Raw genomic sequence first — 25919 nt, forward strand, 5'->3', positions numbered from 1 at the left:
ACTCATTCCCGCGTTGGAGCTGTCGGGGCTGCTCATGCCTGCGCACTCTTCCTGGGGTCGCATTCAGGGCCACGCGGGCCAGGCCGGGCCGCGCCTCTCAGCTCCCTGCGTGCCGTCTCCTCTGCTCTCAGCTGAGGTGCCACTGCCTGGGGCTGTGTCCACATCTTGGCCGGGCCCCGAGCGACAACCCCCCCGCGCCCTGCTCCAGCGCGCATTTCGGCTGGGTGTGGCTCTGCGCCGCTGGCCGCCGCCTGCACACCACCCCTCTCGGTCGGGCGTTCATGGGGCTCGCTCCACCACACGCTGCGCGGGGCTGGGCAGGCACCACCGGGTTGCCCCGCTCCCGCCGTGCCTCACTCTGCTGCAGACACTGCAGCTCACGCCGCTCCACCCGCGCACGGGAACTACCTCGCTGCTGCTCGCAGAGCGCTCGGCACACGTGGCCTGGGTCGTGACTCTGAGGCACGCTTCCCTTCAACAAGACACAGCTGACATTGCTCAACAGTCTCAGTAATTAAATAATATTCACGGAAATATTCTTCCATCGGCATGTATTTTGACTCAGAAATTAACTGTGTCCAAACGGTCTTCCAAAAGTCTTTGGTACGAATTAAATCCCAAGAAACATAGAAAAAGTTCTTAAGCAACCATGAAAGGAAGTGTTTCAGTTCCTTTTGAGCTTCAATTAAGCTAAAATTTACAAATTGTTGTTCAAGAATCTTTTCAAGTTTAAGATCAATGTCCATATGTGGCTTTGAGAGCCAAGAGTCTTTCCACAGTTCCTCCATAGTATAGAGATGGAATAGCAAAACAAAAACAAGGAGAGGAATCCAAAGTTTACTCACAAATCAGTCGTTGTAGGGATCGGGGATCGTTCTGCTCGCATTACCCACCATTTGTTACAGTGGGGAAACTGCAACACGCGTATCAAACAACAAGGCCCGTGGAAAAGAAATATATATGGACCGATTCTTGATAGATGTTTCAGAGATGTTTATTTCTCCAGCTGCGTGGCCGGGGTTCTGCCAAGGAACTGAGGCAATCACGGGACCCGAGGGTCCTTGCCCATGCAGGGGAACACAAAACAACCCATGGGGAACGAGGCTGACCAGGGGCAGGGAAACCCCGTGTCTCCCCACCAGGGCCCCTCTCTCAGGACCCCACAGCAGGGGGAGGGCCCCAACAAGATGGGAATTCAGACCATGTTCAATCGTGTTTTGTCAGCTTTTTCTCTACGTTTGAGGAAATGTAGTGAGCATACAAGTGCTCATTCACTTTTTCCATCAGTACATGGATTTCTTTTACTCCTTTCTGGCTTCTTTAGGCACTGTGGGAAACCAGAGGAAAAAAATCTGCTCTCACTGTGCTGTGAATTTTATCCATACGCCTGTAGTGTAGGCAACAGTCAGAAATCACCTTTTGGCATCATGTCCTGCAAACATTATCTGATTTTCTTTCTTCTGCTTTTCTCTACTTCATTCTTCTCTTCCTTCACTGAGCAGTTCTTCAGCTCTGTCATTGTTTCTTCTATGCATTGTTTCTTCTCTTCAGCTTCATCAATTCCCTTCCAAGTGGAAAATAATTAGTTGTCTTCCACTACCTTTTTGGCATTAATTGTATTTTTCTCAGTTTCTTTAGTATAGTCCACATGGCAATTTTTATGTAACTTATTAAGTGCTTTCTTGTCTGTATAGATGTAGGCAATTGCATATCTATCTGATTACATTTTTAAAAACTCCCATTACATGCTTGGTCACAGTCAAGCAGTACTGTAGATGTGTTTATACATTGTGATCAACACTGATAATTTCAATCATTGATAAAATCAAGATAATTACGTATATCTATCTTAAAACAGCATAGTAATATAATTTAGAGTTTTATTTGATTTTATGCCCCCTGTGATAGAGATTATCTTCCAAGAAAAATAATTTGATTAATACTATTTACGCTCTTATTATTATATTACGCTTATATAATATTATATGCACTACTATACGATTTTTCAGAAAGTCTAAGAACTTTCCAAAGATAGAGAACCCCCTGCAGTCTTTTGTAAATTACTGAATTTGCTAGCTTTTATCAGTGTCCCATATCTTTAGTGGGAATTATCAACTATAACTCTACTTGTTGCTTCTTTGTGAACATTTTATGCCTGATACGAAGTTTTTATTTTCAAACGTGTATTTCCAAAGTAAATAGTTAAATCTGTCATTAAGTCATCCAGTGATCTTTTCTTTGATAAGCTAAACAATCTTCTCATTCTGAGCTATATCTTTGAGTTGAATCTTGAAACTCTTTTCTTAAATGTTTCTAGTTATCCACTTGTCTTTTGTAGTAACCAAACCAAACAATGGTCCGCTGACACACTGAAAACATGTTTTCTTCTACAGCTTCATTTTACTTTTTTTATACATCTGTGGTGTTCTAATGTTACACTTTTGCAGTGTTACAGTTTTGCATGAAAGATAAACACAGAAATTGCTAAACAGAATGCAAGGAGGACAGAGCCAGTGGTGCTCAGTGACAGGACCAGAGGCAGTGGGCACAAACTGAAACTCAGGAGGTTTCTTCGGAACATCAGGAAACACTTAGTTTTAACTGTGAGGGTGACTGAGAACTGGCACAGGCTGCCCGGGGAGAGTGTGGAGTCTACCTCCTTAGAGTTATCCAGAAACCATCTAAATAGGGTCCTAGTCAACTGGCTTCAGGTGTCCCTGCTTGAGCATGGTTTGACCACATGACCTCCAGAGGTCCCGTCAGACCTCCACCAGTTTGTGGTTCTGTGATTACTCGACTTGTACATACAACTTAATAAAAATGTGTGCTTACTGACTGTGGGCTTTTTCTTTTGCTGTTAAAGTGTGTTAGCCATAGCTGGTCTTGACTTGGGTCTTTCACTGTGGCAGATATTTCAGGATATCCTCCTCCACTAAAATCATAGTTCACAAACGTGAAACTGTGTAGCCACACCTCTCATATTACAATTGGTATTATCTATATTTTGCCTACTAAGCAGTTCAAATCCTTCTGCATCAGTTACATGTCCATTTCAGTTTTACATCTGCCCTTTCTTAGTTTCCAGATTAAACTGTCTTAATAATGACTTTGCTCTTACTCATGCATTATTAAATAATTACTAAATTGTATTGGATCCATGGGAAACAACTACTTTTCTGTGGTTCCTCTTTACACATATGTAATGAAATCTTTCTTCCACCAGTTTTTATTTTTTTATAATTTTGCTGTGTTAATTTTCCATCAGTCTTGTTTATTAACAAAAATTTCCTAGAACTTTGTTTTACAGAAAAATCCATTGTTACTTTTGGACTCTTAACACCATTAATATTACCAGCTAATGTTGTAATCTTGTTTAAAAGTGTTACCTTGACAGCATATTTTTCAGAAACTTGTACTAATTGGCATTATGGATAATCACAGCTATTTCATTAACTGGGGAGTTAAAGGAGTTGTCTGCAATCATGACTACTGAAATTTCACTCTTAAATTCTGACACTTCTAGTGGCCACATGCACTACTGTGGCCTCTTACATCTATTCATAGCTAGTTGGCTTGGGATTCTCAAAGTAAGGACTGAGTTGTCTGGGGTGAGGTCAAAGGAACTATATCCTATAAGCATTCTCCCTATACACCAAAAACTCAAAACAATTGTAGTTATTAAAAAACATGTCTGAAAAAAGGAATTTTAATGTCTTGCCTCTTTTTTAGTACAGCAGTAGTTAAAAAAGGGGTTCAGAATGTGGAAGAGTAATATGTTTGTCTGCTAGTCTGAAAAGCTGAAAACCACTTTCCTCATTTCTCTGGAGAGTGCCCTAGTTATCATGTTAGAAACTGTGTTGGGTGAACTGTCCACCCTTTCTGTTGTGGAGTAAAAATGTCCAGATTCACAGGACTGTAAAAGGCAAGTAAGCAATAGAGATCCTAAGTGTGTCCAGCCAAAAGGGAGAGAATCCTGTGGTTTTTTATTTATTTTAGCACCAGTTGCATATTTAGTTGGTTTTACCAAGGAGATCATGGTTAATACTGTTTTTTTTTAATTATTATTTAACGTTGAATACAGCTGTAGTCAGGTGGATATTTAGGGTTTATCTTGGGGAAAAAAGAAGGAAGGAAACTTTCTACCTATCAGTTTACCTTCAGTTCTTGGAAATGTTTGCAATAAAAGCCGTTCATAAGTATACAGAAAATACATAGAAGAGTAACAGTGAGTTGTCAAGAATTATCTGCATCAACTTAAATCTCATTTCTACATAATAACAAGCAGTGAAGAGACTGGAAGGTATGGATGTCATATGTTGCTTTTAACCCAGTGTTTAAAACCATCTCATAGACATTCACTTAGCAGGTTAGAAAAACTGCCCAATCAAATGTCAGTGAATGAAAATCTATGTGCAGGAACTAGTAATTCTTAATGATCCACTGTCAGAACAGAAATATGTGAAAAGGGGAACCCTTCATCAGTTCACCTGAGCTCAAGCCAGTTCAGTATTTTCATTGATGACCTTTGGATATGGATGAGTTCACACTTTACAGAGGTCTAAATTGTGGGTGGGGGTCTTACCAGGGTCTAATGACACAAGATACCATTCTCCATCTGCTCTACAGGTGAAGGTTTAGGTTTACTTAAGTCTGGGTGCCAGATAGAAAATATACCATTCCAAGTTAGCCTGGTCTCATTGTTCCAGAAACCTTCTTACTTTAGCGCTTTCTGGTGTTTCTGAGATGTTCTTGACAATTGTTTGGGTCAATCCCAGTAGGCAGCTAAGCTCCACACAGGCGGTTGTTTGTTATCCCCAGGTGGGATGGAGAAGAGAATGGAGAGGGTGAAAGAAAGAAAACCATGCTCATTGGCAGGTTTCTTGCAATAGTCTATCAATTTATCAGTAGTAGAATGCAATATTTGGGGTTTTTCGTCTTTGTTTAGTTCTTCGTCCCTCAGTTTGAATAAAGACATTTCTGGCTTATTGTTTATCATAAAACACAATTATGTTTGAAGCCCTCTGGACGAGAGAGTAATATCTCAATGTGAAATGAGAAATGCTCTTATTTTGTAGGACCAGGAACATCTTTGAAACTTCCTGGAACTAGCCAAGGTGGAGGCCCCAGCCCAGCTGTTAGGTATGTGATAGTTTATTTTTTAAAATGTGACAAGTAAAAAATGAGCATATCATAAATTTAACTTCTGAACATGAAATGCTTCAGGTATAACTGTTTAAAATCTCTATCAAGAAATACCACTTAAGGATAATGTACTTAACATCTTCAGGCCAGTAACTCAATCAGGAAGACCTATTACAGGATTTGTGAGACCCAGCACGCAGAGTGGACGGCCAAGCACCATGGAACAGGCGATAAGAACACCTCGAACAGCTCTCACAGCTCGTCCAATCACTAGTGCTTCTGGGGGATATGTCAGGCTGGGCACGGTGAGTTGCTTGCCTCTGTTCTCAGAATGGAAGATTTCTTGGTCACAGTATCTGGCACAGTGACACTGTAGTTTACTTAAAAGCTGCATCTAAACTCAAGTTTGAAGGAGACAAATATTTTTAATTTATTAAATTCTTTTCAAAATAGAGTTTGAAAATACTTCTTCTTGTGTGTTTCCTAGTCTGTTTATATAGAAAAATGCACATAAATTCACAATTTCACCAGGATTCCTGTAAATTCCAAATTCACAGGCTCTTTGAGGCATTTTTATTCACAGAAGGCTGTGCAAAGATTATGGTATGATTTCACCATAAGTGTCTATAGCTACAAAACAATTGCAAAGCACTCAGTGTCTGTCACTTCAAAAGATGAGGTTAATCTATGCTAGTTTTATCCCATTCTGTTGGCAAAATTAATAAAATGCAACCGGCAAGAATATGTAATACATATTAACATCACATTAATGGCAAAATGTGGCATCTTGTCACTATTACGGGTAGGAACTAATCTTCCTAAGTATTTCTTGGAAGATTTTTTTTTCGTTGTATATCCCAACTACCAAGCTACATGCTTAGGCACTGTATGGAAATAATGGGAAGAGAGAGGGGAGAAAAAGGAAGAGTCTGTACTGCACAATAGAGCAGTGAATCTGCACATGTTTTGTTTGAAATTTGGGGTTTTATTTGTATACTGATAATATTTTGAAAATCTTCAGGAAAAGTGTAGGGGATCTTCCCACTTAAAAAGCTTCTTTTCCCCCTCAGGCTTCAATGCTAACAAATCCAGATGGCCCTTTCATAAATCTGTCTCGACTGAATTTAACAAAATATGCTCAGAAACCAAAACTGGCAAAGGTATGTAACTATTTTAGTTAGTGTTGTGATATCTTTTTCTTGTTTTCTGGTGTCATTGTAATGTAACTGTACATGGGATTGGGGATAAAAACAATGATGAACAGTGGTTTAGATATGAACTTCAAAACACCTTTTGACAGTGTTTAACAGGCTTGAAATTGAAGGTATGTCTAAAGAGGTTATGGTGAAAGTATAACTTAGGAAAAACATTCTTATATGAATAAATATTCCACTGGTAAATAACTTTGAACTGTCATCTAGGAGTGATGAAGGGCAACTAAAAAAAAAAACAAAAGCCAGGAGCAAAAACCAGCAGAAGTGGTTTAGTGTCTGAAAATGTGGTTCTGTGTACAAATAGATGGCAATCCCAGCCTAAAAATGTTCACATTTGGATTTTTTCCTTTGCTTTTATGGCATGAGTTAACACTTTTTATATAAAAAGGTACCATTTTTTTGTTCTGAATACTTCTTTATTTTTGGTTAAGATCATCCGATTGATGGTCAATGAAACTATCTGACAATAGAACAGGTTTTCCAGGTTATCTGCCCAACTTACAGGTTTCAGCTCTGAGTGGCAGGGAGCTGGAAGTTGTGTGAGGATTCATCCTTCTGTTGCCTTTCAGTTTAATCTTTCCCCAACACAACCAGTTAGCCGTATGGTCGAACGTGTTTTCTGCGCATAGTGCATTCACAAAAACAACTGTTGGGCTGAGGTCAACAGCTCATTTTGGACGAGGTGTCAAGCAATTATCTCTGGGGAGCACAAGGTATCAAACACACTCTAGGGAGCTGTATTTGGCTCTCAGTCTAAAGGTGAACAAACCAGTATGAATGCAGTCTATTTTGAGAAACATAGCAGTGAACACTATTAAGAAAACTAGCAGTATCTAATAATGTGCTGGTGGAAATTAGCTCTTCCAGTCCAAAACTTTGGTTAACAGTTTTTCATAAGCGACCAGGAAATTTCTTTGCTTTTTAAAGCCTGATTTCAGTGTGGATTTCAAAGGAAATAAATCTTGTGTAATTGCACTGTGTCCTTCACCCATTGCTTGCATCGTTGTCCCTTGGCCTTGTAACCAAACTAGGCAGAAGAATAGGTATCAAATATAGTAAGTTCTAGTCTGGTGAGGTAATTGAAGACTTCCAGACTGTCATCTGAGGGTAGTTACAAATCAGTTCTTTATCAGTGCTGAAAAAATACTGCATGTTTTTTGTCCAGTTATGTCCTTGCTGGCAGTCAGCCAGCAGACACATTATTATAAATCCATTACAGTCTGGAAAACAGGGGGAATGTAAGAAACCTGGGAAAGATTAAGAAACACAAGACACATCCGTAAAAACTAGGCTTAGTTCTGCTTGAAGACAGCTAGCTTTTAATTGTGATTGGTAACTACATGCTATTTAAGTAGGTAGGTTAGCTTTCAGAGGAAATATTCTCAACAGGGGCTCTCAGGAATGAGAAACATACATATTTTTAACAATTTTTGGTTTTAATTAGCATTTTCTGTGGCAGATTTGTCTTCCTTCAGTTTCATATGAAAAGAGGCTTAAGCCAAAAAATGTAAATCAACAGTTACAGAAACATCCATAGGCAGCAAGTCTACTTGTCAGTATTATGAAGCTAATACATGATGACATTAACATTTCACACAGAATGTAAGATCTAAGTTTAAATTTGGAGCTACATGAATTTATAACTTTTTTTTTAACAAAACAGCATTAAGGCTAAAGCCAAAGCAGGAGACTGCACTCTCTGTTAAGAATAATTGATCAAAGTTTTAAAACTTCTTGAGCTGTCACCTCTCCAAGTGCATAAAGGTGATAAACCTGGCAGCTACTGAATTCACATAATTAGCCACTCTATTCATGTTTGTATATGAATGCCTCCTACATACTTCCTCCTTATGTGTCTGTGAAGTAGCCTCACTGTATCTTTTTTTAAGTTAGATTACCTGTCTGAGGTTTTCCAGTGTTTTGAAGTATACAGAAATGTGGCTTCTCTTTGACTAGCATTAGCCATGTTAAAGGCTATCCCAGGAAACACCATAGTAGACATAGAAGGTACCACTTGTCACCAGAGAAAGCCTCTGGTAAATCCCAGTTAGCAACTGTTCTCTGATATGAAACAGAAAGTTTTATCTTTTTTAGCTTGTGGATTTTTAATAGACTTACTAAGATAACTCTAGATATTTTTATCCAAGTGAATATTCAGTCGCTTAAATCCTTTTGAAGGTCAGAGTCTGTGCATAACAGCAGTAAATTCCTCATGCCAGCCATGCAAGAAAACATCTTTTTTGTCACTTCAGATTTACACACTTTTACTGAATGCTTCTCTGTTATTGAACTAGAGGAGAAAATGTTTCACTACTTCTTTATTGTCTATTCTTTTCTTACATACCTATTCTAAGTTCCCTATAAATGTGTTACTATTTATAATTCTTTAATGTCTTTTAATCATCTGTTCAGTGTCTTTTCTGACTGAAGCTAGAAGAAAAGTAGGTTGTGGTTTATTTTCCTCACAAGATACTACAATTCATTAGTAATTCTCTAGTTTCCTGAAGGTAAATATTTTAAGAATTTTGTCTAAGAAAATCTGGCAGAAGGGTCATGGAAGCCCTTAGGAGACTGAGGTCTTGTTCTGTATTTCTTTCCTCATGGGGCAATATTTTCTCCTTTTTTTTTAGAATGAATTAAACAAATTTAGGAAAACGTTCTGTTCTTTTGAAGCAATTAAGACCTGGGATTTGGATGCAGAAGAAGGTTCAACTCATTTGAACCTTGTGTTACTAGCACCCGTAATAGATTTTTGGGAACAGAGGCTTCCAGTCTCCATTTATTTATCCAGTAGCTTTCAATGTCATTTTAGTCACTGAAAATGCCACCCCCGTTACCTGATATATACTCATCTAATATTCTAGTGCAGAACAGCTACAAGGTAGTATGACTTAATTAGCTTTATACAGGAGGAAACAAAGCTGCAGTTATTTTTGCTGCATAATTGCCGTGGGCTTGTAAGCAGTTAACCACAGCAGGGCTGATGCATGTGACTTCTTTAAGCTTTGGTATTATGATGGTGTGTTTGAGTTTCAGAAGCACAATATTATTAGCATTTATTTTATCATTTTCAAAGAATTTTTTAAAAGAATTTTTTTCCTTTACAGATCCCAAAATACTGTAGAGCATAAAAAATTTTTTCCCCGAAGGCAAAGTTTGCTCAGCTTGCATTCTTAATAAAGCTATGTTTAATTTCAGTAGGTTTAACACTATGTAAGCAACTGAGCGTCCATTGCAAAAAGCTTTTTTTAGAATACTGGTTGATTTTACAGTTAAAAAGTCATGAAAATGGTGCCAGATTCTTAAATATATATTCACTTTCAAGTTATAGCTGCCTTTTTTGTTTTAAAGTGATGTTAAGCACCAAAGATAAGAGGCAATTCCACTAATCTTTTAGCAACAAATTAGGAATTAAGATGTTTTCCTGTGATGACAATGTAGCGCATCAACAGTTTTTGTCTGTTGGAGTCTTAAATAAATGTAAATGTCAGCATTTGTTATGTGTGAATGTGATTGTTTTCCCAAAGAATTAAATTCTACCTAGCATAATCAAGATATTCTGTATTCTTGTAAAAGAATATTACCAAATTTTCTCTTCAAATATGACAGTGTTTTAAATATTCTTCTGACAGGCATTGTTTGAATATATCTTTCACCATGAAAATGACGTAAAAAATGTAAGTAACTCATATGTTCCTTTTTCAGATTTTATTATGTATGTCAGTACTCTGCTAAACTAAGGATGCAGGCAGACCATCACACGTACAGAAGTGAAGCATTAAAAGTTGTTTAAGCGGGAGAAATCCTTTCTCACAGGGGTGATAATTTGGAGTGATAATTGGGAAATACCAAGATATGGATTGCTATCTTTTTTGAGAAGCAAAACATTCTAATTCTTAAAACTGGGTTCCTCATCTATCAATATGATAAGGTCTCTGAATGTAATGAATTCGTGTTCATGGAATTTACTGAGGCCTGAGTCATAGCTGAAACTACATGACAGGTAGCTGAACTGCCTAGAAATTTCAGAGTCCTGAGGCTTGAGTATAAGTTACAAAAGACTGTCAATTAAGAGAAGAAGGTGAAAATACCTGATAAAACAGGTACTGTTGAACATCAATTGACATTTTAAACTCCTGAGATGATTGCTTATGCATTTGGGTGAATAGAAAGAAAATGTATTTGGTGAAAATACATAAAAATAAAATATCAATAGGACTTTGGATACTTCTTCTAGAAATGTAAATCTGTAGTGCTGAGGTGTTTTGTGATATCAACACAAAGATTATATTGTCCATACGATTGTCTGTAACATTTCTTCTTCAAATATCTTCCTAATTATGTTTTCCCTCTTAACCTATCCAGGTTTTTTTTCTATGGTTCTTATGTTACTGCAATGAATGGGAAATATCAGGTTTGGGTACATATTGTTTAAGCTTTCAGAAAGAGATAAAGATTGCAGAGGTTTTTTGGCAGTTCATCCAGGGAAAGAATCTCTTTATTCAATTAATAAGGTGTCAATATTATTTCATTGCTATATTAGATATATGCACCCAGTTGAAATGGAATCAAAATGTCTGCTTCAAGTTTGTTTGAAAGAAGTTTATGTCAATAATGCATAGTTGACTAAACAGTTATTGAACTTTCTGCAACACTACTAGCTGGTGTGCAATTAGATCTGAAGTTAAACTCTCCAGTTAATGAATAACACACACCAAAAATGTTTTGCTGTTGTTGACATAGCACATAATCATTTCCAAATGTACTGCTATGTGAAGCTTTTTAATCTAGTATCAAATGATTATAGTTGTACACTGTCAATTTATTGCATAGCATTCTTTTAAGAGGATTGAATTGTAATGCACTATTAATCCAAAATACCATTGAAACAGTAAGTGCAAGTGTCAGAAACGTCAGAGAGAAATAGAAATTAACATTTACATATCCAATAGTGAAAATGAAGGATGTGCCTAGGTTTTAGCCCACTAGTAATTAAAAATCGATGTTTGTTACTGAAAATCCAGTTCACTAAGAATAAAAGGGTCACTTAATACATGTGCCTACACTTTAAGGACACGCAGGATCTGTAGGCTAGACATAGATACATATAATGCAAGTAATTTTCCAAGAACTCCAGAAAAAATTGGAAGATGTTTTTGCACTGTACTGCATGTATTTTGAATTCCTTTCTGAGAATCCCAAATCACTGTCTTGCAGGAAAAGTTCTGTCTATATTATTTTACCCACCTGAGCTGTTTGAATAAATACCTGTAAGCAAAGAAGTGTCAGCTTAATCACCACCATTTATGGTGTAATGAGAGGGAGATCAGTGTTTGGTTAATGATTGCATCTTGTTGGAAAAAAATACTGTTGTGAATTGAATTCACACTTCACACAACGAGGTGTCTTTATAATGTAATGTATATCTCTGAAAAGAATTTTTTTAGCTGTTCAGTTTGCTTTCTCTCATTTGCTTTCACTGACTCTTTTCCTATGTGCTTTCTACACCATTTGCAATATAACTCCATTCCCCAAACTGTTCTCCCTTCCTTTTGAACCTCATTTGCATTAATTTTTCTTAAACAGAAAAGAAACACTTTAATGTCTGCTAAAATGTGGCTGCATCAGTGTGCATTCACCTCTCCTAGCAATGGTATTTCCTAGCAATGATAAATTCAGTATCTTGCATCTCCCTGAGAAGAATTTGGTCACTTAGGGTTCATCAGAGAAACAGCACATATGTTAACTGTTTAAAGGTTGATTTGGCTCTTGCTTAATCACTTGTTAGAACATTCACTGACATCTCTTGCATCTTTGTATTACCTGCTGCTGTGTGATGTGAGACATTCTTAAAACCCAACATTTTCTGCATAAGATGAGGTGAAAGAGCTTGAAAGGCTTGGAAGCCTGGGAAATTGACTTAGTTTGAAAAGTCTTTACTTTGGACTTTCTGCATGGATAGAATAGCAGTTCCTGCGGTTTTGCAAATAAAACACAAAGCAGTAGTGACAATATCCTTTCTTTGTCACTGTGCTGAACTGGAACAGTCTGTACTGTTCTCATCTGCATTATTATTTAAGAAACAAAGGCAGTTTTATTATTTATCTTCTGTTTTATATTCAACCAGTGTATAGAAAGAAATAAAAAAGACTCAGCAATTTCAGTTGAGAAATGTCATTAATCAGTGTGCATTCAACTGGATAAATAGTGCTAGGAAATTGGTTCAAATTAAAAGTAAATACATCTGTAATCTATCAGTTATCAGAACCATGGGAATGCAAGAAGAATGGAGGAGCACTGAGCTTTTCAGCACTTGAAAATGTATTCAAAAGTCTTTCATCTTATGTAATGAAAAATTAAACACTTGTCTGAAGAAAATACTATTTACATATCCATTATTGTTCTTGACGTGTTTCCTTTTGAACACATTTACTTAATAACTGACTTTCTGTACTCCTTGAGCTATTTCTAAAGGTCATTTCATGGGCTAAATGCTGTAAGAGCAGGGCAGTTTCAAAGACTTGTCCAGGAATAGTTCTGCTGCTACTTTTTTCAGTAGACCATGACATTGTATTTTGCCATTATTCACAGGTGGGTAATGATGATAAAATACTTTGTCCTGAGGAAGCACAAAGATTGTACAATATATACTTGTGGCCAGAACTCACGACCTCTCATTTTTCCTTAGTTCTTCTCAATACTTTGTAGTTTATACTCTCTGACAGAAATCTATTTAAAATGGAATTATATTAGATCTACAAAATATAGAAATCCAGAAGACACTCACCAAAACGAGCTAAACTGACTATGACTAATGTCATTTCCTCAGCTCTCTTATAGACTATCTGGTGTTGATTTGTCTACAAATAAGACTTTAGTCAGTAATTGTTGCTGGGAAAATTACTGCCATTCAACAGCACATGAAAGAAGCAGCAGATGCTCACTATTGTTTCCATCTATCTAATTTCTTGGCACATACAATACTCTGTATGAAATTACTGTTTCAAACAACTGTACATTTACCAATTTAATTTTGCAATACAATAGTAAATTGCCACAACTGTGTTATAGCTGGTAGACAGTTTGGAAGTCTTAGTTATAATACACTTTAGCTAAGGAAAGTAATGGTAAAAAAATGAAAGTCAGAATCATGCTAAATACAATTAAAGAATCTACATTAATTTTCATTCTTTAAGAAAAAACTCTTTTTTTGAAAAAAAACCGTAAAATCCACCAAGTTCAGGTTTTTTAACATTTTTATTTGCACAAACATAAGAACTGAGAGTAAAATAAAATTTTTCTGAAAAGCTTCCCAAGGTTAAGACTGTTATTGAAATGGACTCTGCATACTTGAGTATGCTAAGTGCTCTAGACAGTAACAACTTCAGCTCATCAGTATGTCCAGATAATGAGTTATATCCTAAAGTTTATTAAAACTTTCAGGACAAGCAGTGTAGATTTTGAACTGATAGCTGTATTGGAATCAAAAATCCTTTAAAGGACATACCAGTATCTGCCAATTCCAAATCCATCCTGTTTTTCCCTTCCAGTTATTAATATGACTGCACCAACATTCAGCAATGCACAGGAGTGCAGGATAGGCATATCACTACTTCTGTTATAGATTGGGTTTAAATTAACATGTTGTGCAGATTGAACATTGATTTGTACCCAAACTGTGCAATTTAGAACCCAACGTTTGCAGCAAACTGAAATTTAAATATGCTAGCAGTTGGTATTGACATGGCAAGTTGAAAGCTTTTACTTTTAAAAGACTATTTTAATCCAGTTACTAACATTTCAAGGGTCACATTGTCAAAAGATTTTTTTTTGTAATACCAGCAGAAATTTTTAACTATTAGCATGCACAAAGTCTTCTCAGCAAACACTTTTCAGAAGTATTTGTAACTTTGGTGTTTTTTGATTGAAGTTATTGTAATTGCTTGTAAAGTATCAGAAACAGGATCTTCCAACTCCTTTGCTTTCTCTTTAATTGGAAAGTATAAAAATAGGATTGAATTTCATAAACTAATTTCAAAGTGAAGTCATATTGTGTTTCTTGATGTTAGTAGAAGATTCCAGGAAGAGCTCAGGATCTGCACCAACAGAAGCTACTGAAGTTACTGTCTACTGAGCCTGAAGCAGTCTTAGTTCCCGTTTTCCAATCACAGCCAAAATTGTTAGCCTTGCATAAAATAGTTACCAGAAGTAATTAGGGTACTAGAAAGAAACCTGAATGTGTAGCTACAGAAGGGATCATTTTCTGAAACTCAGTCCTCCTTCTTGAGGCCTTGCCATCAGAGATCTCTGAGGAAAGCTCTTTGAAGCACGGTATTTGCAGTATGATCCTTACTCCTCTGAAGTGGTTGCTTGTGCTGCATTAGTAGCAGTTGTGGTATTTGACAGTCGCACACATTGTTTATACATTTGTAAATGCAATAAAAGTAACCAATCTTTTAACATCAACTACTTTCACAGATTTTCCAGTACTGGGACAGAATTGCTTATGTACCTTGATATGAAAGGGAGAATCTGTCTAGAAGGGAATCCAACGATTTCTGTCTTGAAGCAAGCTTACTCCCCATTGTGGTTTTAGCATCCAAAGGCCCTGTTGTGCAATTTGCAAAGACATTAAGAAACAAAGGGCAACCAAGATAAGAGCTGCCATCTAACGCCTTCAAGGATTCCACCTGACTTGAAGAAACAGTGAATTCAGAGTTCTAGGTTTACCTGAGTTTTCTCTCTCCTGTCACAGAGGCAGGGAATGACAGCTGTCTCTTTCTCTTAGGGATAGCACTGATGCAACTACTTATCCTGAATTGCTACAGAAAACAAATTATTCTTTTTCACAAAGCCAAAAGAGAGCAACTTGTCTAAATTGTCAAAGCTCCAATGAGTTTTCTTCATAATGTCAGATCTAAACTCATTGACTACTTGCAGCCTCATTTTGCTAGCAGAAAGAACAGGGATCCAGCGTAGGCATAGATGTCACTAAACTGGGCTCTTAGAGCATTTCAATATTCAGATTAATTTCTCCTGGAATTATTTGTTTCTCTGCTACTGAGTAACTGGTGCACAAAACTTTTACATATTGTTCGTAACAGATAACTTGTTTCTGACTTCTTTGGTCTGCAAAATGTTTACCAAAAAAACCCACACAAGAAAGGTTGATTCTTTGTTATAAAAATACTGTGTTAAAGCTTTTTACCCTACTTCTGATGATATCCTGAAAATATAACAAACATAGCATGGCTTTGATATGTTCTGAGACAAAATGAAATTGAAAAAAAAAAGAAACACAAGTGCTTCTGTGTTTGGTTGTGGTACAGAACAGACATATATTTGTTTTAAGAGAAGTGTTGAAATTATGGCTAAAACATGAAAGGCCATAGATTCTGGCTGTGGTGGCTGATCAGAGCACATTGATTAGCTTACCTGCTTTTCCAGTATACCAGACAAAAGAGATTTTAGACCTCCACCATCTTCGATAGATATCTATTTCTTAGAATATTTCTCTGTTTTTCCTGTAATAAAATAATTATTTGCATTATAGACTTTTTATAGGAAGAAATATTTCTTACTGTACACATTTGAGAGTTTCCAGAAGTTATGGCAACCTGATAATTAGCAATGAGATGAAAATTTCTACAGTATTTCAAACTTGCTGAACTTATTTCTTTATTTCAGTTTATTTTTGCTTGCTTTTAACAGCTGTTACTGAACAAGGATGGGAAGCTTGGAAAAAGTGTTTCTACTTAAACAAATAGTCAGTATATTCTGAAGTGGCACTGCAGGAGTCTGATCAAATTAATTTTCTATTTTCTCTTTGATTTAGAAGAAGCTGTTTGAATTTCTTATTTTTATAGGGACAAATAACCCTTTCAGCTATTTTATGCACTGAACTATAAAATAATAAACAAAAAGCAGTGCTTCCACCTCAAGTTAACTGGACTTTGTTCAAAATTTTATCTGTACAAAAATTTTTACAGTGTTTTCTTTGTGTAAACATTGATGGTATTAATTTTAAGATGATGGGTTTGTTTTGGAAGGCTCTAGATTTGGCAGCCCTTGCCACTGAGCATGCACAATTCAAGGACTGGTGGTGGAAAGTGCAAATTGGGAAGTGCTACTATAGGTAAGCCATTGTTCATTTCTTCTGTGGTGAGTGAGTGTGAGTACAGAACCCGTACTGCTGGGTGTGTTGTGCAATGCTGAACACAGAAGTAGCTCAGAAAGTGTTTCATAGGAGAGTGCTGTGCTTACAGTTAAATGTCCTGTAATGTAAAAGGAGACCACTGCTTGAGGTAAAGGCATCCATACTGAGTAAATGAATTAGTTGCAATTTTGCCTTTGTTAATGGATTTTAAAGTCATTATTTGAAAAGTCAGTCAATAAATGCAAGGAACTATTGTTACAACAGACTACATAAAATAAATATTACAGTGTTAGTTTGAGAAATAACCTGTCATTGAGGACTTCAGATTGATGAAATATTACAGAATAAAATATTCATGTTAGACCCTTTTTTCCAGAATTACATTGCCCAAGAAGTACCAGTTAAAAATATGCTGAGGCCTCAGGCTGGCACCCCATACGCAAGCATCAAATCAGAGTAGGATAATGAGAAATACTAGCTAGTCTTAAAACAGCTCCCCACCCTTCCTTCTTCCTGGGCTCACCTTCACTCCCTATTTTCTCTACCTCCTCCCTCCCCAGCAACACAGGGGGACAGGGAATGGAAGTTGCAGTCAGTTTGTCTCTGCTGCTCCTTCCTCCTCAGGGGAAGGACTCCTCACACTCTTCCCTTGCTCCAGCATGAGTCCCCCACAGGGTCACAAGTCCTGCCAGTAGACCTTCTCCAGTGTGGGCTCATCTCTCCATGGGGCCGCAAGTCTTGCCAGGAGTCTGTTCCAGCATGGGCATCCTATGGGTTCACAGCCCCCTTTGGGCATCCACCTGCTCCAGCATGGGTTCCTTCACAGGCTGCAGGTGGATCTCTGCATCCTTGTAGTCCTCCATGGGCTGCAGGGGCACAGCTGCCTCACCATGGTCTTCACCATGGGCTGCAGAGGAATTTCTGGAGCACCTCCTCCTGCTCCTTCTGCACTGACCTTGGTATCTGCAGAGCTCTTCTTCTCACAAATTCTTACTCCTCTCTCTGCCTGCCATTCCACTGTTTTTTCCATTTTTCTTAAATGTATTATCCCTGCATATACATTATTCCTATGCTAATTATGGAGGCACTACCACCATCATGGGTGGGCTCAGCCTTGGCCAGCTGTGGGTCCATCTTGAAGCCTTCTGGCATTGGCTCTGTTGCACATCAGAGACATGTCAGCTTCTCACAGAAGCCATCCCTGTAGCTTCCCAGCTACCAAAACCTTCTCATGCAAACCCAATACATAAGCTTAGAGGTCATTCATTATGTTCAGGATTTTTATGAATCATGTTGTAGACACTAATGCATCCAAGCAGGTCCATGGACTTCCAGGATCCCAGAATACCTTATCTCCCCATTGGCTGTATTTCTTTGTTTTAGCTGACTTTTTCTGTTTGTGCTTTGCATTTCTTCAGCAAGTATGTCCTCTTTGGCTGAAGGAAACGAAAGGCAATTTGTATGAGAAAGTGTACTGTTTTCTGTTGCTGAAATTGCAGAGTCCTCTTTAATTTTTATTTGTGTATAATGTGGAGAGTATTTGTGTGATCTTTGCCATGGGTGAGGAAATTCTGGTCTGAATCAGTTTGGGTAGAGTTGAGACATTAATTGCTCATTTTCTACTGTCTGTTCTAAGAGCAGGAGGAAGTCCTGTGAATATGAGTACGTCATTATTCACGCAGCACCAGAAGGCTGCATGTATAAGAGGGGGCCAAATTTCATGGATTTGTCTTTTTCATAGTTTTGAGTGGTTGTTTTGTTATCTTTATATAACGATATGTTTTTTGTTAACATGCACACAAAATATCTTAAAGTGTGCTTTCAGGCAGTTTATATATGATTTAGTGTGCACTGCATCATTATTTAATAAGCTTTAAAAAAACAAACTAAAACAACCCCGACAAACAAGTACTTTCTTTATGTATCTGTTCTCTCTTTAGGTTGGGATTATATCGTGAAGCCGAAAAACAATTTAAGTCAGCCCTTAAGCAGCAGGACATGGTTGATACAATCTTGTATTTGGCAAAAGTAAGTCGTAGATACATCATTGTGTTTAAAAGTGTATGATCTCCATGCCTGAGGCAATACATGCTAACAGTTGCAGTGGAAGTAGACAGTTTACGAAATTATTTTAGAGCTCACAGATTTCACAAACAAGATAAAAAAAAAAGTCCTGTGTTACTGGATTCTTTGTTCTAAACTCCAATGAGGATTATGGAGCTAAAAAATTGGAGTTGCAGTATGAAGAACAATGGGGCTATATATGGTCTCCTAGGAAATTAATGCAATAAATCTGTAAATAAAGAGCGAAGCTCAAAATCCTAGTTTCACAAGCAAAATCAAAACAAAGTGAGCTTAAAGGAAGCAATCAGAGACCTTGAAACAGGGAATGTTCTGTCAAAATAAAGGCATTAAAAGCTTCAAAAGAACAAGTGGCACAGCTGAGTCTCAGAACTACTTGTTTACCAGGATACACATTATATTCTAAACATTTTCTAAGACGTTCAAGAAAAGGTGGCCTGTGAGAAACTAAAACTGCATTTTTCTGCATCGTGTCCTAGGAGATGAAACCAGTTGCTCTTTATCAGTTCCCCTTCAGCCAGCTGTCACAGGCCTGTCCACAAGTCATCACTGGTAGTGGGTAATTCAGATATTCATATATGCTTTACATTTCTTTAGCAATTTCTGTTTTGTACTTAAATGATCATCATTGCTATCTAGAGACTTGTCTTCAATACTGTGCTTGAAGTTCATTGACCCAGTTAAGCTTAGTAATTTCAGATTCCTGTCTCTACCACGAGTCATTCTGCAAAATACATAGAATCACAAAATGGTTTGGGTTGGAAGGGATGCCAAAGATCATCCAGTTCCAACCCCCCCCCACCACCACCACCACGGACAGGGATGCCTTCCACTAGACTCAGTTGCTCAGAGCCCCATCCAGTCTGGCCTGGAACACTGTCAGAGATGGGGCATCCACAACTTCTCTGGGCAACCTGTTCCAGTGCCTCACCACCATTATAGTGAAGAATGTCTTCCTACTATCTAATCTAAACCTACCATCTTTCAGTTCTAAGCCATTCCCCCTTGTCCTGTCACTACATGTCCCTGTAAAAAGTCCCTCTCCAGCTCTCTTGTAGGGTCCTGTCATGTCCTGGAAGACTGCAATTAGATGAACAGCATCCTTCTGTTCTCCAGGCAGACTCAACTCTCAGCCTTTCCTCCCTGGAGAGGTGCTCCATCCCTCTAGTCATCTTGCTGGCCCTTCTCTGGACTCGCTCCACGAACTACACAGAATTATTAAATTGGCAGAGTAATTGGATTAACAAATAGTGATTCATTACAGGAGATTTGCATCCCCCCACATCAGTACTAGCTTATGCAGGAATTGCATTTGATCTTCCGCCTCTCACTCTATAGACCAGCTTGGTCAAGTATAAAACATTGTACAGCATGATTTAGTGACCGTCAGTGGACAGGCAATAGAATAAGGCACTGAGATATAGCTCAGTCTAACAGAACTGAAAAAATCAGACTTGAGTTACGCAGCCATTAAAAAAAAACAAGGTTGCATAAAGTTCCATGGAAATATACTGATACTATGATACTAGTTAGTTTTGTTTATATTCATTATTGCAACAGCTATCTGGGTTTTTAAAAATACTTTATTGAAAGCGGTATCTCTCTGGAAATGTAATTTACAAAACGATAGAAGTCCAAAAGAAAAATTAAAAAGTGGGGGTCTTTAAAGAAGTCAGGACCTGCTGAGAAGTTACAAAGTATTTTATGACCTAGAAGAGCTAGAAATGGGATATTTTTACAAGAGATAAGAGAGAGAGACCAAAAAGAGAATGGAGCCATTCTGCTTTTAGTATATAAACCATAATTACTATAGCTGTGGTACTCTTAAAGAGCGGGTCTTCCCACAGCAACTGCAAGTAGATGGAAATTGCCTCACCTGTTTTTTAATTTCTTTTGCCACTTACCTAGAGAGTAGCTCTACAGTATGCAGAGATGTTGGACAGTGTGGTATCACACTGGATATGGGAATTACATAGTACACTACTGTGGCTGTGTGGTCTTAGCATCTGTAGTGAGTGCATCTTCGGAGTGAACCTCCAGATAATGCAGTAGAGCAGATTTAAGTCATTAATGCTCAGAAAACATACTTCATAAACGAAGATAAAAATATTTTATAAAGAGCAGATCTAGGGGAGTTTCCCACTGTCCATTTTTAAACTGGATGTGTCATTCATGGTTAATGATGTAATTAGTGCAGTTCTAGTCTACTAAGCACCATGCCCTCCAAAACCCTTGCTCTTTTATAGATTTTCACAAGAAGGCATTAGTTTTCTAGCTTAATACAAGAAATGTGAATGGCATTAGCAGAAGGAGTGTAAAAAATGCCTGTATTTTTTTCATTTTGCCAATGATCAACTGGGAATGGCAGTCCCTTTCTTGGAAGACAGTCACAGTTGACAGCTCTGACAATTAAGAATGTCATTGAGTGGTCATAGGAAAGAATTCTTTGCAAATGTCTAAATGTCAGCAATATATATCTATGGGATTCAAAAAAACAATGTACAGTTTTGGTTGTTGGCAGACCGAAGTCCGTGAAGTTCAAGGGCAAAAGCAGAAATCATGGTTGGAGGTTTCTCAGGTGTTCATTTAAGATTGATCTTTATCTTATATTTCATCACAAAATGTTTGTATTAGGATACCAGTCACAGATTATTTCCCTTTTTTAGTGGTATTAAATATTAGCACTAATACACTATTTCTCCAACAAAATCCTTTTCCACTCAGCAGGAGATAGATAAAACATTCTAGTTTCCCAAAGCATATGTGCAGGGTTTTTCCCTTTGCTGTAGCTGTGTTTACCATACCCCACAGCAGGAGGGCTTTACAGTGACAGCTTCAGAGGTGGTCCTTATCAACACATTGCAATACATTGGATGCCCAGTTCTCACACAATTATTATCCACATTGCACATTTTCATGATTAAAACAGAAGCCAAAATCACAGAGGCAAAACAGCCCTCTTTCCATAGGATTTTATTGTTTGTGACAGGGGAGGTTGGTTGAACAGTAAGGAAACTTGAAAGAGTTGCTGCTCTGTGCAGTGCAGTCTTACTTGACTAAGTAAAACATTTTGATATTCCAGCACTATCAACCTGAAGATCCAGTTCTTTAAAGCCTAAACATAAGTTTTTGAAAATACATTAAACAGGGAAGTATTCAGATGATAACTTCACCTTAGTGTCGAAGTATATTAATATGATAATAAATAATAAGGTATTTTAATTAGTAACATTCAAATTAATAACGTATAGATGTATGAAGTAAGTTCAATTATCTTAAGTAGCCTATTTAACTTCACTACACAGGTTTATTTAGTATTCACTCCATTATTTTCCCAGTATTATTCATCATCTCAGCTAATGGTTTACTACATAAATGGAGGTGTCATCCCTTTTATTTATTTCCCTTGTTAAACAGCAGAACGTGTATAAAAGTCAGATATTTGACATCTCTATGCACTTTTTATTTGCTTAGGTGTATTTGCGCTTGGATCAGCCTGTAACAGCTTTGAACCTTTTCAAGCAAGGGTTAGATCGATTTCCTGGAGAAGTGACTCTTATTTGTGGCATTGCCAGAATCTATGAGGTATGCACCCACTTTGTAGTCCTTACAGTGGCCAAATTTAGCTGCTTGAGCAAGAAAAAAGAGTGAGTAGTTGAATATAACTGTAAGGTCATCAAAAACCAGCTGTGCTGATAGTCACTGTCACTAATGCAAGGCAGGTAGCTTTCCACAAAGGTACCAAGGTAATGTCAGGGGAGCCCTGCAGGCTTATTTGTTTCAATGGTTAATCACGCCTGTGAGATCCCATTTGCCCTTGGCATGCAGAAACAAGTCCACATTAAGTCAAGTTGTCCAGATGTTTTCCTTGCAGCTGGGGCTAGTTTATATATATTTCATCATTCTAAAACTGCTCAAGTCACCAACTAGCAAAATTAAACAGCAAAATAGTTCATTTGTCTGTGTTGTTTTTATTAGCACTATATGTTACCATTAGTTTCTGAGAACAGTTAGAATGTGAATGTTTCTCAGTTAGGAAGTAGATGTATTAAGTAGGATTAGTTTTAAAGTAGTTTCACTTTAGCTTGGCAACCATGTATTTTGTATTTTAAAGTTGTGTATTTTCATGTCAAACAGTGGACTTAATATTGTTTTTCACTGAAAGTTGGTAATGTGCTATTCCAGAACAAATGTTAAAACCAAAGTAATGAATTATTTTTTTTTGTCTGTATTCATGCTTGGCATTCTATCCTGTTCTCATCATTCTCATCCATCATAAGCCTTAATCCATTTTCTTATTAAATCCTTTTTGTCCTTCAGCAAGGAGGAAAACAGCTGCATAATTTTTGGAGGCTTTTCTTTCTGAATTGTTGAATAGTTTTAAGTATGGATATTATTTTGCAGAACCATACATAGTATTGCATAACCCTGTAAGGAATTATTAAAGAGCAGCATATATTTGATAGGATCTAGTTTTGCACTGACACCTGAGTGCAGGATTATTGCTTCATTAGCAAAGATTTGTACTACAACACAGGGCTGCTTTCATTGCACAGACTCACAAGTGGAATATATGTATCAGGCATTTTAATCAGAGCTTTTCTTCTCTATCACTAACTGTTGACAGTATGAAGAGTCGTAGAGCATTTTTGGTTTAAAAAACCCCATAATTTTTAAAAGGACTGCTTTATTACTATTTCCTTTAATCACAAGAAATCTTTTTTTTTTTTGGTAGCTAAATACACTGCTGAGGTTATATAAAAGCTTATTCTTTAGTTATGTTGGGACCACATTGTATCTATAGCACACAGGTAGAAATTATTCCTGTATAAACACAGGAGCAAGTTTGATCTTTTAATTTTTTTTTTTCTTGTATGGGATAGAGTTCTCAGGGCCTTGCACCCCTAAGAAACAGTGCACTGTCATTTACAGGAGTGAGTTTACCCTAATTCAATCTTCCAAGTAGCACACATCCAAGTTGTATATATATATTTATATACAATACAGTTCTCTTAACTGGCATATCCTAAGTAGTACAAGTTTTGGTAAATTCATGATTCCTGTTTTCAAAGGCACATAAGAGATCTTCATATGCAATTATATTCTTGTTTGTGTTCAGAGCAATTAATGAGTTGATTTAAAAAGCACTGAAAATAAGTGAGACATTGACTGGGGAAGTAAGTCTGTTCTATATTACCATACCGGGAAACTGACTGGGAAACAGTTCTGGGTATCACAAGGCATTGTGCAAGAAGGGGCAAATGTCTATTGCACGTGGTGCTGCTCCAGCATGGGGCCTCCACGAGGTCACAAGTCCTGTCAGTGAACCTGATCCAGTGTGGACTTCTCCTCATGGGGCCACAGGTCCTGCCAGGAGCCATCTTCAGCATGGACTTCCCACAGGGTCACAGCCTTCTTTTGAGCATCCGCCTGCTCCAGCATGGGACTCCTCCATAGGCTGCAGGTGGGTCTCTGCTCCCCTGACCTCCGTGGGCTGCAGGGGCACAGCTGCCTCACCTTGGTCTTCACTACAGGCTGCATGGGAATCTCAGTTCCCGTGCCTGGAGCACCTCCTGCCCCTCCTTCTGCACTGACCTTGGAGTCTGCAGAGTTGTTCCTCTTGCACATTCTCACACTTCTCTTCCTGGCCACAATTACATCTGTGCAATAACATTTTTTTTTTCCTTTTTAACTATATTATATGTTATCACAGAGATGTTACTACCTTCTCTGATGAGCTCAGCCTTGGCCAGCATTGGGTCCATCCTGGGAGCAGCTGTCATTGGCTCTGTTTGACATGGAGGAAGCTTTATCAGGCAGCTTCTCACAGAAGCCACCCCTATAGTCCCCCTTCAACTTCCAAACCCAATACAAAGGCTGTCTCTTTTTCTAAAAATAAAAACTTAGTAAGTGTCTTAGTAGTGGCATAGAGTTAATTTCAGGTGCAAATATTACTAATAAATTAATATTTAATATTCCTCTCAAGGATGTGTGTGTTGCTTGTGAAGATGCCAAACAATGGTACTGAATGGTACAATCAGAGAACTTCAAGAACATATGTAATTGATCTCAATTAGGTACAGGGCATAGATAAAGTACTCAGTAGATTAACATTTTAATAAGTTCCACATTAAAAATAGGTGATAAACAGTAGAAGTAATTGGAATTTTTGTCCAATTGTTTAGGAAATGAACAATATCTCCTCGGCTGCAGAGTACTATAAAGACGTCTTAAAACAAGACAATACTCATGTGGAAGCCATTGCATGCATTGGCAGTAACCATTTTTATTCAGACCAACCCGAGATAGCTCTGCGATTCTACAGGTATCTGTGCTTATGGAGAGGGAGGGAGGGGGAACAGAATATGTGGGAAGGTAATATAAGGGGTTGATTTTTGTAATGCAGAAAAAAAAATTAATTAGGAGATAGGCATGGGAGGATGAATGAGCATTTGGACAAATATCACCATAAAATCAGTTTACTAACTTTCGTATCTTCTTATACAGCAATAATTACATCACTACAAACTTGTAATCATTACATGAGAAGTACGTAGAAATATCAACTGATGCCATGAAGATTTTTTTGCCTTTTATACCCCTGTTATACCTTTTTTACAACTTCTGTATTCTCAGTGCTTTTTGCCTACATTCCTGGACTTGTTTGTCAAGCTGAGAGACTAAACATTTTAGAAGCTTTGTAGCTAGGGATCAGTGTGCCCCAGACCCCAAGGTCCTCTCCAGAACACATTCTGTAAACTAAGATAGAACCATCCAGGGGAAGGTTCCTTGGGGAGGGGGACTCACTTGAGCCTCTCATTGGGGAATCTTGGATAGATATGCTAATTAGTAACACCTATAGTGATATACCAGGTCTTTTGGGGGTGTACATTTTGTGGGGTGCATTTCGGTGCATTTCACCTGGACATGTGCACCTAAGGATCCTTAAAATAAATACCAAGGTAAAATCCCTTTTCCCCTTCTAACCGTGTTTGACTCTTGGTTTTAAGACCAGGAAAAGGCATCAAACAAAGATTATCAAAACAGTTACCATTCAACTAATAAACTAGGAAAGTTCTTTCACAGCATGAGGCAGTTTGAAAACAGTGGATCTTACTCTCAACTTCAATTGCATACAGAATGCACAAGGACTTCCTATTTAGCCCTTACTCCACCCAAAGTGACCAGGAGTTGTGACCATGAAATCCCTGACTTGGAACATGGGCTGGTCTTCCTGTGTGTTTTACTGAAAGCAGTGAAAAGATGGTGTTAAACACTTGTCATAGGTTAGCAAGCATAGTCCCGGAAGGGACGTCCTTGCTAAG

General features: G+C 37.8%; 1 protein-coding gene across 3 annotated transcripts in view; it reads left to right on the plus strand.

Moving 5' to 3' along the window:
- TTC8 (tetratricopeptide repeat domain 8) overlaps positions 1-25919 on the plus strand; it is a 45783-nt gene that overhangs the window by 12703 nt on the left and 7161 nt on the right. For 2 of the 3 annotated variants that reach the window (XM_042047427.1, XM_042047424.1), the window contains exons 4-11: positions 5076-5139; positions 5288-5447; positions 6213-6302; positions 9989-10033; positions 16406-16491; positions 18453-18540; positions 22069-22179; positions 24780-24919. In XM_042047427.1, the coding sequence (XP_041903361.1) occupies positions 5076-5139; positions 5288-5447; positions 6213-6302; positions 9989-10033; positions 16406-16491; positions 18453-18540; positions 22069-22179; positions 24780-24919 (784 nt within the window). The remainder of the gene's footprint in view (positions 1-5075; positions 5140-5287; positions 5448-6212; positions 6303-9988; positions 10034-16405; positions 16492-18452; positions 18541-22068; positions 22180-24779; positions 24920-25919) is intronic. The other variant, XM_042047425.1, reaches the window with a different exon arrangement.

This window comes from Corvus kubaryi, unplaced genomic scaffold (assembly GCF_017639235.1).
Source record: "Corvus kubaryi isolate FWS band 111438036 unplaced genomic scaffold, C.kubaryi_AGA036_p1.0 66, whole genome shotgun sequence".
NCBI lineage: Eukaryota > Metazoa > Chordata > Aves > Passeriformes > Corvidae > Corvus > Corvus kubaryi.